The sequence below is a fragment of the Podarcis liolepis genome, assembly GCF_965112155.1.
Source record: "Podarcis liolepis genome assembly, chromosome: 1".
NCBI lineage: Eukaryota > Metazoa > Chordata > Lepidosauria > Squamata > Lacertidae > Podarcis > Podarcis liolepis.
Window position 1 is genome coordinate 9,772,678 of NC_139554.1, and position 20,325 is coordinate 9,793,002.

Below are 20,325 nucleotides of genomic sequence, written 5' to 3' on the forward strand. Positions count from 1 at the left end.
TGGGGTCCATGGCATCTTTCCCAGCCAGCCTTCAGCCAACCTGCCCAAGATGGATCCCAGTCTCTCCTCCCCTTCTTCTTCCCAGCACACCTTGCTAAAAAAAACCCTCTCTTTTCCTGTCACCCCAGGACAATGAGGGAGGACATTTCTCTTGCATTGCCAATGGCCCTCTATTTTTTCTTGATGGCCTTAGCTTGACCGGGTCATTTTGCACAGGCTAGCTGAGGAATTCCTCTGCAGTTTTTTATTTCTCCCTTCTTGCCACAAATAATAAAAATCCTACCATTTATTAATTTCTAGGGTTTAGGGAGTTATCGTCCTCCCCCCAAAGAATCTACAACAGTATTTATGCTTTGGCTTTGTTAGCCTGAAGGCGTAAGAAAGATGTTTGCAGCACAGTTGGCTAGGAATTAGGCCAGCCTCCCACACTGTAATTTTCATGGCACAATACACTTCTGTATTGTACAAATGTGTTGAAGGAGAAATTATCGCAGGTTGAAGCACCTGCAGAAGGCCATGGGTTCAAGGTGCCAGACAAAGCTCACCAATATGCATGCTACTTTTTTTTGCAGCAGTAGTGATGGCTTTTATATGCCTGTTGTCTTTGTCCATGGAGTTTTCTTGGCAGGGATACTGGAGTGGCTTGCCGGTTCCTCCTCCAGGTGGATCACGTTTGGTCAAAACTCTCCACTATGACCTGTCCATCTTAGGTTCCCTGCTCAGCATAGTTCATAGCTTCTCTGAGTTATTCAAGCCCTTTCGCCATGGCAAGGCAGTGATCCATGAAGGGGATCATAGCCACTGGTCCCATCACCTCCTGGCAAATAGAAGGGGAAGAAATGGAGGCAGTGAGAGATTTTACTTTCTTGGGCTCCATGATCACTGCAGATGGTGACAGCAGCCACAAAATTAAAAGACGCCTGCTTCTTGGGAGAAAAGCAATGACAAACCTAAACAGCATCTTAAAAAGCATCACCTTGCCAACAAAGGCCCGTATAGTTAAAGCTATGGTTTCCCCAGTAGTGATGTATGGAAGTGAGAGCTGGACCATAAAGAAGGCTGATCGCTGAAGAATTGATGCTTTTGAATTCTGGTCCTGGAGGAGACTCTTGAGAGTCCCATGGACTGCAAGAAGATCCAACCTATCCATTCTGAAGTAAATCAGCCCTGAGTGCTCACTGGAAGGACAGATCCTGAAGCTGAGGCTCCAGTACTTTGGCCGCCTCATGAGAAGAGAAGACTCCCTGGAAAAGACCCTGGTGTTGGGAAAGATGGAGGGCACAAGGAGAAGGGGACGACAGAGGACGAGATGGTTGGATAGTGTTCTCGAAGCTACCAGCATGAGTTTGACCAAACTGCGGGAGGCAGTGGAAGACAGGAGTGCCTGGCGTGCTCTGGTCCATGGGGTCATGAAGAGTCAGACACAACTAAACGACTAAACAACAAATCAGTAATTGGGAATCACAAGGGGAGGGAGCACTGTTGCAGTCATCCAGATGGACTACAATCCTATGACCCATAAAGCCTTCAATGGCTCAGGACTACAATATCTCAAGGACCACCTCTCCATGAGACCAGCCCTTTTCTGCGTGCCTCATATATGAGAGGTCCAGAAAGTGGTAACACGATAATGGGCCTTTTCTGCAGCGCCTCCCCATTTCTGGCACCTCTCAGGTGGGTGCCATTACCATTATAAGACAACAAGGGAGACATTCTTTGAGTGTTCCAGCACCCTTTTTCCTATAAAAATAGCACTGATAATAGTAATGATTTGGCTCCTTTGCGTTTCCCTGACCTCCCACTGGCCTCTGTCCCAACACCTAACGCCGAGAGAAGAGACTATATCCCTGGTCTAAGACCCTGGTTTCTCTTGGCTTCTTGGCCTGCAGTCTGACAAATTTCCAGAATCATGGAGCTACAGCAATTCCTATTGCCATGCGCCTTGCCTCCGAATATTCGTTCACAACAAAGCAAGGCAAAGTGCTGTTGCCATTGCAAAGTGTAAATTGCAGCGAGGCTTACAGAGAACCACAGAGCACAAAAATAACTGTTATTATATTGAAGAACCCTCTAAGCAGCTGACAGCAGGCAGGCTTAAAGTCCTGTATCAAATATCTTCCTTGGCTGATAGCAGCTTGAAAATGCATTAAGGCCCTGGTTGCAGTTTTTCGCAGCTGGGAGGACTTCGGAGCTGTTTACCCCTCCAAAGAAATGACTTGATCCCAGAATTTTAATACCACCGCAAGGGTCCAGACTTCCAGGCCGGAATCCCAAGAGGGGAAAGTACTGTTGTTGCACTCGAGTCCTGTTTGCAAGCTTCTCGTGGAGGTCTAGTTGCAGACCCTCCAAGTGTCCCTATTTTCCAGGGACAGTCCCGGATTTACAGAAGTAGTCCCGGTTTCTGATCTGATCCTGGAATGTCCTGCTTTTCCTTAGAATGTCCCAGAGTGGCTGGGGCAACCCAGTCAGATTGGTGGGGTGCAAACAAACAAACAAACAAACAAACAAACAAACAAACAAACAATAATTGAAATTGTCACTTTGCATTTCTTAGTGCAGAAAGTATTGATCTGATGTGTAGAGATCTTTCTTATACTACTTAATTCAAGAGGGTTCTGGAAGCTTCTCTGTGCGAAATAAACAAGCAGAAGGTTCGTGATGTTTGGGTTATTCCTTCCGAGAAGCTGGTTTAAACTAGTTCTCTTATCTTTTCTGTCAAGGTCATGCTGACTATAAAAGTAAGGCCAGAAGGAGCCTGGTTTTCAATTTTCTCTTTCTATCTCTTTTCCTTCTGGTATGGTGTTCTGTATATAGTATGCTTACTGTTAAGGTTTAGTTAAGTTATTGTAAGGTAAGGTTAAGTTATTGTAAATTTAAGTTACGTCTGCTGCAACTGGATTTTTTATGGACAGGGCCAATCCTGATTGTATTGGATTTGTGACCATTATGCTCATTTGCCTTCAGTAGCAGTAAAGCTCTGCTGGATGAAATATTAATTGGCTCTGGTCTATTTTTTGGGAATCCTGCAACATGTTTAAGTTTTTACTCTGCTAACTATCCATTGGAATCTACTCTGGATCAATACTGAGTAGAATTCCGTGGCAGAAATGTTGGGCGGTATACTAGGATGTCCCTATTTTCATCAGAGAAACGTTGGAGGGTATGGAGTTATGAGACCCCTGAGCTAAGGAGACTATACAACCTTTAGGATACATCTGAAGGCAGCTCTGTATAGGGAAGTTTATTAATGTTCAATGTTTTATTACGTTTATATATATATGTTGGAAGCTGCCCAGAGTGGCTGGGGCAACACAGACAGATGGGCAGGAGGTTGTTATTGCTGCTGTTGTTGTTGTTGATATGGCAACAGGACATCCCTATTTTCATCGGAGAAATGATGGAGGGTACAGTTATACCTCGGGATGAATATGCTTCAGCTTAAATATTTTCGGGTTGCACTCTGCGGCGACCCGGAAGTAACGGAACACGTTACTTCCAGGTTTCGCCGCTTGCGCAGATGCTCAAAATGACGTCACGTGCATGCGCGGAAGCGGCAAAACGTGACCCGCACACGTGCAGACGCAAGTTGCATTCACTTCAGGATGCGAATGGGGCTCTGGAACGGATCCCGTTCGCATCCAGAGGTACCACTGTATATAGTTGGCCACAGTGCGAACTGCAGAACTTTTCTTACGTTATGTCTTTTAAACCAAAATTTCCAGCTTGATGTTTTATTCTGTTTAATATTCCATTGGGAGCTGCCCAGAGTGGCTGGGGAAACCCCAGCCAGATGGGTGGGGTATAAATAATAAATTATTATAATATTAAGGTAAAGGTAAAGGGACCCCTGACCATTAGGTCCAGTTGTGACCGACTCTGGGGTTGCGGTGCTCATCTCGCTTTATTGGCCAAGGGAGCCGGCGTTTGTCCGCAGACAGCTCATGTGGGCAGCATGACTAAGCCACTTCTGGTGAACCAGAGCAGCGCATGGAAACACCATTTACCTTCCCGCTGGAGTGGTACCTATTTATCTACTTTGACATGCTTTCGAACTGCTAGGTTGGCAGGAGCAGGGACTGAGCAACTGGAGCTCACCCCGTCGTCACGGGGATTCAAACCGCCAACCTTCTGATCAGCAAGTCCTAGGCTATGTGGTTTAACCCACAGCGCCACCCGCATCCCTATTATAATATTAATATTACTTATATTTTTAACCCACATTACATATCTCCTCCGCAGGATCACGAAGGAGCGAGTGCCCTTCCGGCTCCGCCAAGCAGCCGCGTGCCAATTTCCAAGTGCGGCGACCTGGACGTCCTCTTTGAGTACAAGCCCTCGAGTCAAAAGCTGCTGGTGACGGTTCTGGAGGCGAAGGAGATTCCTGACAAGGACCGCAGCGGAGCCAGCTCCTGGCAGGTGCACGTGGTCCTGATGCCCAGCAAGAAGCAGAGAGGGAAGACGAGCGTCCAGCGAGGCCCCAGCCCTGGGTTCAAGGACAAGGTGACCTTCAGCAAGTTGGCGCCGGAGGAGCTGAGCAGCTATGCCCTCCGGTTCCGCCTCTACTCCGTGCGCAAAATGATCAAAGAGAGGATGATGGGGGAACACCTGTTTTACCTCAGCCACCTGAACCAGGAAGGGGAAATGAAGGTCACGCTAGTCTTGGAGCCAAGAAGCAACTTGTGTGTAAGTTTTTAGGCTGGAAGAAGCCACCTAACGTTGTCCCCTCCCCCATAAATTTTATTGAGACTTATATATATACACACACACACACACACACACACACACACACACACACACGCACACACACACATATATACATATATATATATATATACATATATATATATATATATATATATATATATGCAGGTTTTGGTGTCTTCGGGTGTCTTCCCGTGTAAGAGTTGGGGTGTCTAGGCGACGTTTCGACGAGGTCTCACTCGTCATCTTCAGGCTGGTGCTTTTCGGCTCTGTTCCAGTAACAAGAAGCCGAAAGCACCAGCCTGAAGATGACGAGTGAGACCTCGTCGAAACGTCGCCTAGACACCCCAACTCTTACACGGGAAGACACCCGAAGACACCAAAACCTGCATTCCTGTACCCGTGAAAATCTACGAAAGCAAATATATATATATATATATATATATATATACACACACATATATATGCACCATAAATTAGTCTTTCCAGAGAAGAATTGCCAAGTCGAACTTAGAATACAAACATGATAACAGAGTAATTGCTCGCCTCCCCCTATGACTGTTAATCTCGCAACATAGTCTGTCTCATAATGGCGGATCCCGATTTAATAAAAAATGGTCCGCAGTAGTGGCATACATATATACATATATATATATATATAACATTTTAATTATTTTTTTAACATATCTTTTCCAACAGTCATTTAACATAACTTCTTATCTTATACAATATTTTAGGCTTCCATCCACAACCTCTGAAGATTTTACGTTCTTTATCACTTATTCTGCATTTCTTAATTTCTCTGTTACTTTTAATTGTCATTAACTAATAATTCTCTTCATAGTCTTTCTTGCGATGTTTCATATAATCCTCCTTACAGAACTTCTTGCAGTCCTACTAGCGCAATCTGCTTATTACAATTGCTTTCCAGATAGTTCAGATGTTTACTCCAGTCTTCTAAGAATCTCTGGTCCCGCAGGTTTCGAATCCTTCCTGTTAATTTATCTAATTCTGCATAGTCCATTAATTTCAAATTTTATTGAGACTTTTCATAATGGAATACAATAAATAACAAACTAATCTTTTTTTAATAATAATTTTTATTAAGTTTTCCATTTAACAATCCAATCATATCACATTAATTATTCCAAATTATACCAATACAGTGGTGCCCCGCAAGACGAATGCCTCGCAAGACGAAAAACCTGCTAGACGAAAGGGTTTTCCGTTTTCTGATGCACTTCGCAAGACGAATTTCCCTATGGGCTTGCTTTGCAAAACGAAAAAGTCTTGCGAGTCTTGCGATTCCCCCCCCTTTTCTAAGCCGCTAAGCCGCTAATAGCCTTTTAGCCGCTAAGCCGCTAAGCCTTTAATAGCCGCTAAGCCTTTAATAACCGCTAAACCGCTAATAGGGTTGCTAGCAGCTAGACGAAAAAACCGCTAGACGAAGAGACTCGCGGAACGGATTAATTTCGTCTTGCGAGGCACCACTGTACATATCATAAAGTCCAAATATTTTGCCAAATTATAATTTTTTTTGGGGGGGTGTCCCATGCCTCGAGTTCAGTAGGGTACAGTCATCTCATATTTCTGCTGCTTTTAGTGTTCACCAATCCCATCTTTCAATCTTCTTGTTGTTTTCCTTTTTCTTCTTAATAGCCTCTGAGTTGTTTCTACAGGCGAGTTACAGTAAGCAATATTATGCTTCTGTGTGAACTTTGTAAGGCTCTCCCTTTTTTTAAAGCTGGTAAGTCTTTTGTTTGCCATAAATCCTCACACGCTGATCCAAAAGTCCTCCTCAGGTGGCAGACGCCATATTTCTCAGTTCCGATGACATAAAATCTAGGCGTTTGCTCATTAATTTCCCCAGACAAGTTGCACCATAAATTAGTCTTTCCAGAGAAGAATTGCCAAGTCGAACTTAGAATACAAACATGATAACAGAGTAATGGCTCGCCTCCCCCTATGACTGTTAATCTCGCAACATAGTCTGTCTCATAATGGCGGATCCTGATTTAACAAAAAATGGTCCGCAGTAGTGGCATACATAAATAACCTTTTCTGACACCTGGGAATTTCAGTCTGAATTATCTCCAACAGAAAGGACTCTGGTTTTTTTGGGAAAGTACTTTTAAACATTTTTTGCAATTCATTATGGATCATTTCCCAATACAGTCATACCTCGGGTTACAGACGCTTCAGGTTGGGTTTTTTGGGTTATGGATGCGCCGAAACCTGGAAGTACCGAAATGGGTTACTTCCGGGTTTTGGCGGTCGCACATGCGCAGAAGTGCTAAATCGTGCTTTGCGCATGTGCAGAAGCGCCGAATCACAACTGGTGCGTGCGTATACACACGGGGCACTACGGGTTGTGAATGCTGCGGGTTGTGAATGTGCTTCCCACACAGATCACGTTCGCAACCCAAGCATCCACTGTACTCTTTTACCCTTTTCCAAGTCCACTACATATGAAATAACGTTCCCTCCACCTCCTGGTTAACGCTTACTCTCTGCTCTCCATCCCCAACAGAGTGGAGGCTCCCAGATGAGTCTCTCGGCCATCTCTCACAGCGACAGTGCTTCTTCGACCCAGTCCCTGTCACACGGAGGGGTTCCAGAACTGCTGGTGGGCCTATCCTACAATGCCACGACGGGGCGGCTGTCTGTCGAAATGATCAAAGGCAGCCACTTCCGGAACCTGGCTATTAACAGGCCGCCTGGTATGTAAAAGCATTTTTATATATATTTTTTGTAGCCAGCATGCAGTATCTCCTAGCTTAGCAGATGTGTCTGGGCTTGAATTCAGAAGCTTGCGGTCAGGGGCAGAGGGGCTGCGATCTAGTTGCCTGTTATGTACTGAGTTGAATGGGATCCAAAATGTAGCAGCCTGATTGGTCCTAGAACAACAGGATTCAGAATGCAGCATCTGAATGGTCCTAGAACAATAGGATCCAGAATACAGCAGTCTGATTGGTCCGCAGGAGCCACCCAATCCAGCTCCAGGTGGAAGTGAATCCCCAACATGATTGGCCTATAGGTAAAGGTAAAGGTACCCCTGCCAGTTGTGTCCGACTCTAGGGTTGTGCGCCCATCTCACTTAAGAGGCCGAGGGCCAGCGCTGTCCAGAGACACTTCTGGGTCACGTGGCCAGCGTGACGAAGCTGCTCTGGCGAGCCGGCACCAGCGCAGCACACGGAAACGCCGTTTACCTTCCCGCTATAAAGCGGTACCTATTTATCTACTTGCACTTAGGGGTGCTTTCGAACTGCTAGGTGGGCAGGAGCTTGGACCAAAAGACGGGAGCTCACCCCGCCGCGGGGATTCGAACTGCTGACCATGCGATCGGCAAGCCCTAGGCGCTGAGGTTTTATCCACAGCACCACCCACGGCCTATAGGAGAATCCCGGAATTAGCCAATCACATGGGGCCCATTGTGTAAATAATGTATATAAAGCAAACATTTTGGGGTAACTTCCATTCCTCGCTACTATGAGCTGAATAAAGAGCATGAAATCCACACTCGGCTCTGAGTATATTTCATTGCCCATGACATTTTATATAGAAAGGAGGGGTATAAATGAAGCTGAAGATATTTCTCCAGACAGTGGAAGGCAATTTCAAGGAGAGATTGGGGCTTGAGGGCGTGTTCACACATCCCTACTCGCACCTAGAAATGTCTAAGGATTCAGATTTAAACAGAAACAGGCTGGATATTACGTGTTTTTCCCCATGTCTGGGAAATCAATCCAGCAAATACAACCGGCATGCTGCGGCGGCCATCAGTCTGCAAACAATACGTAATTAACTACGCCACTCCCCCTCAATTTGAATTGCATTTCCATTGCATTGAAATGAACGGGGTGGAATAATGTTTTGAGGACGTGACTTTGCTAATTGTGAAAGTCACAAAGCTTTGCCACAAAGGACAGCGAGGCAAATAACAGAGTTTTGGGCGGAAGACGAACTGCAGCAGAATGGAACCGGCGGGACAGAAAACAACGCCTTCTTGTCCAGGTTTATTGTGTTGCCTGAAAAAAAAAATACTTGTTTTATTGGAGGCAGCGACACCTGTTTGATTGGAGGCAGCAACAGGGCAAAATAAATAGGTGTCACTCATGGGAAGCGATGGTTCCTAGAGCATCAGAAATGTATTGCATAAGACTCTGCTTTTCAGAGAAGGCTTCCTGGTGACATAGGAGGAGCATAGCAAACAAGGGCGGGTTGTCCTGCCGCAACGCTGATAGTGAAATGATTTAACAACTCTCGTCAGCTGAGCTTTGGCCTCCGCCCTGCAAAGCAAATTCCATTTCCTCCATTTATTTTATGGTTTGTTTGGTTTTTGCTTGAGCCAATCACATCCTGTAGGAGTCGAAAGCATCAGTCGCACTTGGAGACACCTTTTTGTGTCTTATTAACAAGCTGTGGGCTTAGCGCTGAACCCCAGTCAATGGTTCCTGCTGGTGAGAATCGAGCTGTGTTGTGCTGATTTGCAGAACTTCTGACTGCAGCTTTCAAGGCCCCTTATTCCTTGGGAAGCACCATTAATTGTGGTAATGATCCATATGGCTGAATCATAGAATCATGGAACTATAGACTTGGAAGGGACCCTGAGGGTCATCTAGTCCAGTGTTTCCCAACCTTGGGCCTCCAGCTGTTTTTGAACTAAAATTCCCATCATCCCTGGCCACTGGTCTTGCTAGCTAGAGATGATGGGAGTTGTAGTCCAAAAACAGCTGGAGGCCCAAGGTTGGAAAACACTGATCTAGTCCAACCCCCTTTATAGCTTTATGGCAGTAATAATAATAATAATAATAATAATAATAATAATAATAATAATAATTTTATACCCCGCCCATCTGGTTTCCCTAGCAACTCTGGGCGGCTCCCAACAGAATATTAAAAACACAATAAAACATCAAACATTAAAAACTTCCCTAAACAGGGCTGCCCTCAGATGTCTTCTAAAAGTCAGATACAGTGGTACCTCTGGTTGCGAACGGGATCCGTTCCGGAGGCCCGTTCGCAACATGAAAAGCCCGCAATCTGAAGTGCCGTATCTGCGCAGGTGCGCGGCGTGATTTGGTGCTCGTGCGCATGCGTGAAGCGTGATTTGGCGCTACTGTGCATGCGCGAGCAGCGAACCTCTGAAGTAACCCACAGCCTGAAAAAAAAACGTAACATGAAGCAAACGTAACATGAGGTATGACTGTAGTTGTTTATTTCCTGGGCATCTGGTGGAAGGGCATTCCAGAGGGAGGGTGCCACTACTGAGAAGGCCCTTTGCCTGGTTCCCTGTAATTTCAATTCTTGCAGTGAGGGAACCGCCAGAAGGCCCTCAGAGCTGGACCTCAGTGTCCGGGCAGAACGATGGGGGTGGAGACGCTCCTTCAGGTATACTGGACCGAGGCCGTTTAGGGCTTTCAAGGTCAGCACCAACACTTTGAATTGTGCTCAGAAACATGCTGGGAGCCAATGTAAGTCTTTAAGGACCAGTGTTATATGGTCTTGGCGGCCACTAAGTGAGGATTAGAACCCAGGTCCATGTTTGACACTAGAGGACTGAACAGCCAGATAACTAGCAAGGACTGATGTGTGATAGTGTGTGCAGTGATGGGGTCCAACCCTCGTATCTTAAAGGGGGCACACTGAGCGCATCTTTCCTGGGAAGAAATAAAAAAATTCCTTCCAGTAGCACCTTAAAGACCAACTAAGTTAGTTCTTGGTATGAGCTTTCGTGTGCATGCACACTTCTTCAGATACCTGTGAGGTTGGTATCTGAAGAAGTGTGCATGCACACGAAAGCTCATACCAAGAACTAACTTAGTTGGTCTTTAAGGTGCTACTGGAAGGAATTTTTTTATTTTGACTATGGCAGACCAACACGGCTACCTATCTGTTTCCTGGGAAGAGTTAACCTGATAACTCTTCTTCCAGGAAAAAAGCTACAATAAATAAAATACTAAAAGAGAACTGTAAAAGAGATCGCTCTCTCATCCCCCAAATCGCTTTGTTTCTTGTCTGCCGTATTTTTCGCTCTATAAGACGCACCAGACCACAAGACGCACCTAGTTTTTGGAGGGGGAAAACAAGAAAAAAAATATCCTGAATCTCAGAAGCCAGAACAGCAAGAGGGATCGCTGCTCAGTGAAAGCAGCAATCCCTCTTGCTGTTCTGGCTTCTGGGATAGCTGCGCAGCCTGCATTCGCTCCATAAGACACACACACGTTCCCCTTACTTTTTAGGAGCGAAAAAGTGAGTCTTATAGAGCAAAAAATACGTTACTTAGATTTTTACGTCACTGAAAAAAGCACACCCAACCACTTAGGTTTACATAAAACAGTATAAGATATTCATTTAAAAAGCAATAAAAGCAGACTTTTTAAAAGCTTCTGAATAAAAAACATTACAATATTCAAACAAACATACGTAATAGAATTACATGTCTGGGGGAGGCTTGTGTGTATGTTTCCCAAATGCACACTGAGGTACACTGATGTGTTCATCCTAGAACTTGTAGCAAAATGTCCAAAGGCTGTTCATTCAAAACATGTACAGAAAAACAGTCACACACAAACACTGGTGACAGCAGCAGTGACAGTAGAGGAAGCTGCCTAGAGAGGAACTCCTTGCTTCTGAGCCGCATACAAGTGTTTTCGCGCCAGAAGCGAGACATTGCACCTTGTTTCTCAGGCGCGGAGGTGTGGAAAAGAGCGCGTCACAAAGAGAAAGGAGCGGGATGCTCTCAGGGGAAGATGGAGGGTTGCCATTCCAGTTGTACTCAGCTAAATTCCACGCAGAGCAGACCTAACGAAAGCTAGGTTCGTGAATTTCAACACATTCGCACTGGGCTGTTGATGTTTGGTGTTGATTCTGTCCATGATATTCAGGTTAGGGCTTAGGGCCCTCGTATTTATGGGACCACCTCTCCTGGTCTGCCCCGCAGAGGACCTTAAGGTCCATGAATAACCATAGTTTAGAGGTGCGGGCCCTAAGGAAGTCAGACTATCCTCCACCAGGGCCAGGGCCTTTTCAGTGGTGGCTCCGACCTGGTGGAATGCTCTGACCCATGAGACAAGGGCCCTCCGTCGGGCCTGTAAGACAGAGCTATTCTACCTGGCCTTTAATTTGAATTCAGCCTGATCTTTTATTTCCCTTCCCTTCCCTTCCCTTCCCTTCTCTTCCCTCCCCCTCCCCTTTTATTAAGATTACCTGCTCTGAGACCCCACAGCTAATTCTCCCCTGGCCTCCTCGCTGGCCCAAGTAGGACTAATTCAGCCAGCTAGCCCTGATGATTATCTAATGCTTCTTAGATGGATTTCCCCTAAATTGATTTCTGAACTTTGAATTTTATTGTTATTCATGTTTTCATACTGTATTTTAAGCTGATTTTACAATTCAGTGTTTTAAATTTGTTGTTAGCTTTTTGAACTGGGAAGGGCGGGGTATAAATAAAAAAATATTATTTATTGTTATTATTATTAGTAGTAGTAGTATTGTGGCAATTCTTCCTGGTTAAAAACTGGCTGTTCATCTCCAAAACAGCCCTCAGGGGTGGCTTCAAAACAGAGATAAGCCACTGACGTAGCGCTTACATTTTTCCCCATTAGACTAGACTAGACTAGACTAGACAAATAGAATAGAATAGAATAGAGGGTCCCAAGGGTCATCTAGCCCCACCCCTTCAATTCTGGAATCTCAGCCAAAGCATCCATGACAGATGGCCATCCAACCTCTGCTTAAAAACCTCCAAGTCCACCACCATATCATCATATCATATATTATCATATCATACCGGCATTGTGGGGGGTTGGAATAGATGACCCTCGGGTCCCTTCCAGCTCTTAAGATTCTATAAATTACATATTTAGAAACAATAACCCGGGGTAGGCAACCTAAGGCCCGGGGGCCGGATTACCTTCTAAATCCGGCCCACGGACGGTCCGGGAATCAGCGTGTTTTTACATGAGTAGAATGCGTGCTTTTGTTTAAAACGTATCTCGGGGTTATTTGTGGAGCATAGGAATTCGTTCGTATTTTTTTTTCAAACTATAGTCCGGCCCCCCACAAGGTCTGAGGGACGGTGGACCGCCCTCTGCTGAAGAAGGTAAATAGTAAATTGAAGGAGTTAATTTTACTAGAAAGATGATTTTGGAGAGCTGTTACAAGGTGATACATTGAAATTCCGTTAGGGGGGATTCGAGGACATCAGTTAACAATGAAAGATAAATTGGGTTTAACAAGTAATATGTGTTTATATATTTCTTTTTAGTACTGTAATGTGTTTTCTTTTGTGTGTTTTTTATGTTATATTTGTTAAAAATGTGGAAAAGCAATAAAAAAATTTGAATTTTTTTTTGGAAAAAGGTTGCTGACCCCTGCAATAACCTGCCCCTTCCCCCTTTCTTTGCATGTCCGTTTTTGTCCTGCAGACACTTACGGAAAGCTCTGCCTCCTCAACTCCGTCGGCCAGGAGATGTCCCGCTGCAAGACGTCCCTCCGCCGGGGGCAGCCGAATCCCGTCTACAAAGAGACTTTCGTCTTCCAGGTTGCCTTGTTCCAGCTGTCGGACGTCACGCTGATGATCTCCGTCTACAACCGCCGCAGCATCAAGCGCAAGGAGATGATCGGCTGGCTCTCCATGGGGCAGAACAGTAGCGGGGAGGAAGAGCTGAGTCACTGGCAGGAGATGAAGGAATGCAAGGTTCAGCAGGTGTGCCGGTGGCACACTCTCCTGGAATCCTAAGGGGAAGAGCCTCTGAGGTCCCGGCATGGCGGTTGTCTCCTCCCGAGGCCCAGAGGGTTAGGCCAACCCTCCCTGGCGTCCCAAACATGAAGGACTGCCAAGTTCCTGTTATGAACTGGACTTCTGACGATTTTTACTAGTCACAGTTGTATTTGCACTCTTCCCCTTCCCAAAAGATCTCTCAAAACGACAGCCACGCCATTGGAAAAGTCAGAGCAGGATTGGCACTCGGATCCGGCCCCTCAGAGAAGTAGGCCAGGGCTGATGAACCTTTTCCGGGGCCTCATTCTGCTCTCGGCAACCTCCCGAGGGCCGCATGCGACTGTTGAGCAGGGCCAGAGGCAAAATTGGAGGGTGGGGGCAATGGGAGGCGAACGTTACATTTGTCCAGTAGGCTGAATTTCTAGACACCCACAGCACACAGTCCTTGTCCACACCAGCAAGAGACGTTTTTAGGGTTGAAAGGATGCGTTCTGGCCAGGGCATTGAGTTTTGAGGACCAGATTGCAAGGCCTGGGGGTCTGCGTTCATTCCCTGAGAATCCCCGCTTCCAAACGAGGCTTTCTTTGTCTTTGGTGATGCCATCATGTAGCCAAATCTGATTGGTTGGCCAGTGGAAGAGGGTTTGTAAACAGCAGCAAGTTGTCATGCAAGAAGTATGCATTGAGGGTACAGTTTTTCTCTTCAAAACCCTCCCATCCCCTTTTTCCACGCCAAAAATAATGCTTGCTGGGGAACATTTGGCTCAGCTCCAATTTGCTTATACGATGGCAGGCGCTGAGACGACGTTTGGAAGAGGCTGCTTGGCAAAGAATGGAAAGAATGAGTGGTTCCGACGGGAATGTTTGGTAGAAGCCATGGAAGGGAGAAAACAGTACCTAGAAGGCTGGCCGTCAGCACTATAGTGTAGGATAGTCGGAGATACTGGGCATAAAAGCTGGTCTGTCCATGATAGACCCTGCTCAAGTCTTCCTTTTTAATTTCTCAGCCTCCTCCAAGTGTGGTCCTTCCATTTTCTAAACTAAGCATAGCCTATGTGTTTTTGCTGAGCCACACCTCTGCTCAGCCCAAGCAGCCACAGTCAATGATCAGAGATGATGGGATGGCAATCCAACGATATTTGGAGGGACACAAATGCAGAATTCCCAGTATAAGCCTATGAGGGCTAGAAAATATGTTTTAACAAGTTGAGGTACAAAGCTGCACACAGCTTGGCTTGTGCACTCAGAACATGGAGGGTGTTGTGGATGGTGCCATTTGTATGGTTTAGCTAATAGGTGGAGTTCGTTGGATCTGAGTAGAGAGTCAGGAGTTCCCTCTCTGGGAGCAGAGACTGCAAAGATTTTGTCTAGCTTCTAGACTGGTGCGTCCTCTACACCTCCCATGAGGAAAGGAGAATCATCTGAAAGAAGCGGGACCTGAATGTGCAGTAAATCGGGTCAGGACTCAATGGAACACCAATTAAGCCCCCCCCCCCCCAAATGCTGAAATCAATCCCAACCTTGGGAACCAGGGCCCAGGAAAAACCAGCACAGACAAAAATGGCCTCCTTTAAGCATCAGGGACCAGTAAGTGAAGCAAGCTCCTTCGGTGCATGGCCATCTTTTGGGGATGCTTTAGCTAGGGTTCCTGCGTTGTCGGGGTTGGACTAGATGACCCCTGGGTTCCCTTCCAACTCTTACAATTCTATGATTCTGTGACACAGCTGGTAGAGGGTCCCAAGAGCCAGATACACTGTTGTCATAAAGTAAGCATTCATCTTACTTCGGAACGTAGGAGCCAACTCCTAGGGGCCGAGGGGGCTTTGGCCCCCCAATAAAATATTTGAGGGGGCCCCCAAATTTGGTGGGCATTGACATTCAAATGCTTTGTATGCACCATGTCATGTGATTGATTATGCAGGGCAGAGATTACCCCCCCCCCCACCAGTATTTTATTCAAGTTGGCTGCCCTGCTTAGGAACAAATAGAGGCAGGTTTTAGGGACTGATCAACCAAAACTCATGTTTTTGTTTTCCTTGCCACCTTTTTATTTCAAAGGACTACGGGGGGGTTGCAAGATTTGTCTGAAATTATGCAGATGATGTCATTGGTCTAGCACTGCATATTACTCATCTCATTTTTTTAAAAAACCCCCACAAACCTGGGGTTTTATTTTCTATTCTCGAGACAAAACATCGTTTGCTGCAACTGCAGGCTTGGAAAGGGATTGAGGGACGACAATGAGTTGAAGCAGGTGGGCCAACAGATCACCTTTGGGAGAGCTGTAGATCCCCGACCCCAGCCTTTAAACTTCCAAGTGCCTGTAGGCTGTGATCAAACTTGGATATGTGCCAAGAATAGCAGTGGATCCAAAATGAGCAAAGAACTCCTCCATCGGTAGTTGGGGAGATGCAAAACCTTTCAGCAGCTGCCCACCCTCCACAATGTTCAAATGGTTGTGTGAGAATGTGATGCACCAATTGATGGATGCCACAATTATAAGGAGGTGGCTTGTGTTGTCTGTCTTCAGACCTCTGTGTTTTCTTTCTTTGCCAAATCCACCAGTGGGAATTCCAGAACCAGGGCTGGATCCCATTTTATTATTATTATTATTGAGAGAGGGGCTTTGGCTGAAATCCATTCTGCAGCTCCTTAATTTCCGAGGCAAAAGGCCCAATTATTCATTTGCCAGTGAATGCACACAGAGGTGGGCATTTCTGTGCAAAGGCTGAACACACACTCGCTTGCAACACAAAACTTAACTTGTTTCTGAATCCAGAATTGTTCCCACTCGTCCTCAACAGGCTCCTTTCAATGCAGATTGATTCTGGATCCTGCCATCCACAATGATGAGTGTGGTTACTTGAGAACCAACTGAAAACCCTCTGCGTAGGGTATCCATGCCTTTCCATCCCTGAACCTGCCCCAGGTGAATGAAGAAGGAAGTGGTGCTTACGATCTCAGTATATGGCTCTCACATATCACTGGGCAGGCTTGGATAGACACACCAACACACTGAAGGGAATGCCTGCATAGGATTTCATCATTTTTAAAAATGGACACACTTGCATGGTAATGCAGACACAATCAGCCACGAGCTTTTCACGTTGAAACCTGTTTCTCCAAAAACGCTGTCCAGAGATCAGGAAAAATATGCAGTAGTTCTAGATTGCGTGTGGAAGAAGAAAACAAGTACTTGATCTCCATTGAGTCTAGAATAAAATGTTGTGTGTGCACAGCCAAAAAACGGACACCTCGTACGCACCAATCTCACCTTGCTTGGGGGGTGTTGCTACACACAGGTGCTCCATAACTCCTGCACTCTATTGCCACTTGCCTGCGGTTGCTTCCGGACAACGTGCTTATTTAGCATTTATCTCAATTTGTTTGGACAGGCTTTCCAGGGAAGAAAGGGAGCGTTCATTCTGATTTGCTCGCTGGGAGGTTAGACATACTCCCAAATGTCACATGTATTTGCAGGCATGTGCCCCTGTGCAGCCACAAGAAGGGTGCACCGGGCCACTGGGGAGTAGCCCCACGATCCAGCAAACAGCCTATGAGCCCCATAGCCCTGTCTGATGTGTAGGGTGATTGCAGCAGGGGGTGGGATTTGGGGTGCTGCTTCCATGTCAGAGGTGGGGAACATTTCAGCCTGCAAGGACGTTTTCCCCAAACCATGCCCACCTGCCCTGCACACCTGATGCTGTGTTTGAGATCAGGTGTGGGGCAGGCAGAGACCTGGCTGGATTGGCAAGTTCTCTGTGGGGGACACAATCCCTGCAGAAAGCAGCTTTGCTAGCCCTGTGGCCAGCGATTGAGAAGGCCTGGGCTTAAGGCTTCTCAAACTGGCTTGCAGGGCTGGGAAGAGATCACTGGAGCCGGAAAGGTTCCCTGCCCTTGTGCTCAGTCAGGAACTGGCCGGCTCTGCAAGAGCGTTCATCCCCAAAGTCCCTTATGCAGCGTGCCTGTTCCTAAGCATGGCAGTGAAATGGGTGCATGAGCATGGGGTCAACTCTCCATCCAGTCAAAGGAGCCCCTTTTTAGACTTGCTAAATGCAGAAGCACAGTTCATCAGAGTAGCTGATCGGTAAGAATTGGGATCCAAATCTTCAGGATAAACTAAGCACAGTTTATGGGCAATACCTAATTATTATTATTATTATTTTTGAAATCTATATAATTGTAGTTTTGTTCTTGCATCAGAATACCCTTGATTTAAATGTATGCATTGTTTTAGTTTTTACCGATAGAAACAAAATGTACACCTTGACCGTTTTCAGATACTTACTTTTGTGTGAGATGCATCTGAATGTGCAACATTAAACTTGCAACATTTCTCTTAACTGTCCCGTGCCAGTGTAGAGTGCTGTCTGCTTTACGGCAAACACACACACACACACACACAGATGAAACCGCCCAAAGAGATGATGGGATGCAGAAGGGGTGGATTTTATTGAAGCAGAGTTTAGAAACTACTTGCAATTGTTGATCCCAAGCAGTGAAATACTTTCTGTCTCCCCTTCCTACGCAGTGAGAATTTCAAAGCAACAAAGCAAAGTTAAAGGGGGGTGCAGGAGGCGGTTTGTGAGTTTAAGTTGTGGGTTCACAAATGTGGAGGTTGACAGGGCACAGTACTACTCCCAAAGCAATATGAGCACTTTTAAAAAACCAATGCTCTCTCTTTCTCTCTTTGGCCAGTCAAATCCAGATCTGACTGTTCTTCTCCACTCTGTTCATGCAAGCTAGTATTCAGTCCCACTCTGCTAGTTAGGTTGCAATCTGAAGTTCACTTAGGTAGAAATAACTGCCATTTGAGATCACTCTAGTTCCTTGTATTGCATTGTGGAGACTTTGGCTGGATCGAGACACATCAAAAAAACATTTTGGGAAAACGCATCACAAACCTTGTAAGGGGAAAATCATGTTACCGAAAGGTGGAACTCCACGGCGCCATCTGGTGTCACAGTGCTATAATGCATTTAAAACACTTTTAAAAAATTATTATTGATGCAGCTGAGTCCTTTCTTTCCAGTTACTGGGACTGTCAGTATCCATTGCTTCTAGGGACTAGGCCACACCAAGCCTTAGGAAGAAACCATTTCCACTTTGCACAGCTTGGGGAAGTTGCACATGGGGTTTGCTTGCATGATCTAGAAAGAACCTTAAGTGTTTGAGTCTCAAGCTGTCGGTGCAAAGCAAAAATGGCTGGGTCAGGGCTCTCGCATCGCTGCAAACTGGTGGCGGCAGCGGCAGCCAGTGGCGTAGCGTGGGGGGTGCAAGGGGGGCCGGCCGCACCGGGCGCAACATCTGGGGGGGGGCGCCCGCCGCCTCCGGAGTCGCCGAAGAGCCTCGGGCGCAGGCTGTAGCAGAGCCCCATGTCTCGCGGAACTGACGAGCTGGCAGCGGCTCTCAGCGCTCGCCGCGGTCCCCGCGCTGTGAGGAGGGGCCACGGAGGGCGCGCCAGGCAGCCCCTCCTCACAGCCCCGCTGCTGCTACTGCAGCTGCTGGGCCATGTTGTATTTTCCTCGCCTCTCTGCCCTCCTCCTCCTCCGGGCAAGCGGCGTCGTTTGGGCGGCAGCGCCAGCGGCAACTCGCCTCAGATCACCTGACGCGGCAGGTTAGGGGGCGCAAATTGCTTGCCTTGCCCCGGGTGCTGACAACCCATGCTACGCCGCTGGCGGCAGCAGTTTTCCAGTATTGCAGCCGCATAACACGAGCAATTGAAGACGTTTGCATGGTGTACCAAAGCCACAATAGACTTCAGGATGCAAATACAGCATCCAATTGCAGACGTCCACAGAGTCTGCTTGTGTATTGAACTCGACCAATGACCTGGTTTCTCTTGGGTCAAGCAGTAAGCAAAGTACCCTTGCATTATTCCCTTTGCAAAGCACGCTCTTTGGGTTGGGGGCATTCAGGAATGATCCTTTTGCTCTTTGATTAGAGCCTCTTTTACAAAATGCAGCAATGTGCTTTGCAGGTGGATAATTCTGACTCTTGTAATGCATGGAGTTAGCATTACAAGATCTCCCCCCGCCCCCCGCAGAGGAAAGAGAATTTTAACCGGATAAGCATCGATCCCATTCCATCCTCCAATCTTGATAAAGGAATATGAAGCCAAGCCAGAATGTTTTGTCTATCTGTTCCAGGATTGTTTAGCAACAGCTCCCCAGGCCTGAAGGGACATGGGTGGCGCTGTGGGTTAAACCACAGAGCCTAGGACTTGCTGATCAGAAGGTTGGCGGTTCGAATCCCCGCGACGGGGTGAGCTCCCATTGCTCAGTCCCTGCTCCTGCCAACGTAGCAGTTTGAAAGCACAACATGCAAGTAGATAAATAGGCACCGTTCCAGCGGGAAGGTAAATGGCGTTTCTGGGAGCTGCTCTGGTTTGCCAGAAGCGGCTTCGTCCTGCTGGCCACATTACCCGGAAGCTGTATGCTGACTCCCTTGGCCAATAAAGTAAGATGAGCGCCGCAATCCCAGAGTCGTCCATGGCTGGACCTAATGGTCAGGGGTCCCTTTACCTTTACCCCAGGCCTGAGCTGAGGGTCTTTCCCCATCACCTGCCACCTGACCCCTTAAACCGGAGAAGGATAGAACTGGGACCCTTCCTCATGAAAAGGCATGATTCTGCCACTTAGATATGGCAGAGGTTTATGTGAACCGTGCAGAACAAATAGAGTCACACAAACACCATACATTAAAAGCACATTCGATGCACATTTAAAGCACATGACTTTCTCCAAGGAATCCTGGGAGCTTAAAGGGTTGTTGGCACATCCGGTTGGTTAAATAAATCAAATAACTCCAATGGGTCTACTCTGAGTAAAATTTAAATGAATACAGAATTCTTCTGTTGTCACAGTGGGTGGCCAGATACCTCTTAGAAGCCCCTAAGCA

At 46.6% G+C, this 20,325-nt stretch overlaps 1 protein-coding gene and 1 long non-coding RNA gene across 7 annotated transcripts in view; one reads left to right on the forward strand and one right to left on the reverse strand.

Annotated features, from left to right (window-relative positions):
• The window catches only part of SYT16 (synaptotagmin 16), a 110,584-nt gene extending 95,658 nt beyond the window's left edge, over window positions 1–14,926 (forward strand). For all 6 annotated transcript variants that reach the window (XM_083518505.1, XM_083518506.1, XM_083518508.1 and 3 more), the window contains 3 exons: window positions 4,240–4,683; window positions 7,232–7,421; window positions 13,131–14,926. In XM_083518505.1, coding sequence (XP_083374631.1) covers window positions 4,240–4,683; window positions 7,232–7,421; window positions 13,131–13,444 — 948 coding nt within the window. In that variant the 3' untranslated portion in view covers window positions 13,445–14,926. The remainder of the gene's footprint in view (window positions 1–4,239; window positions 4,684–7,231; window positions 7,422–13,130) is intronic.
• The window catches only part of LOC310685841, a 177,841-nt gene that overhangs the window by 46,193 nt on the left and 111,323 nt on the right, over window positions 1–20,325 (reverse strand). The window lies entirely within an intron of this gene.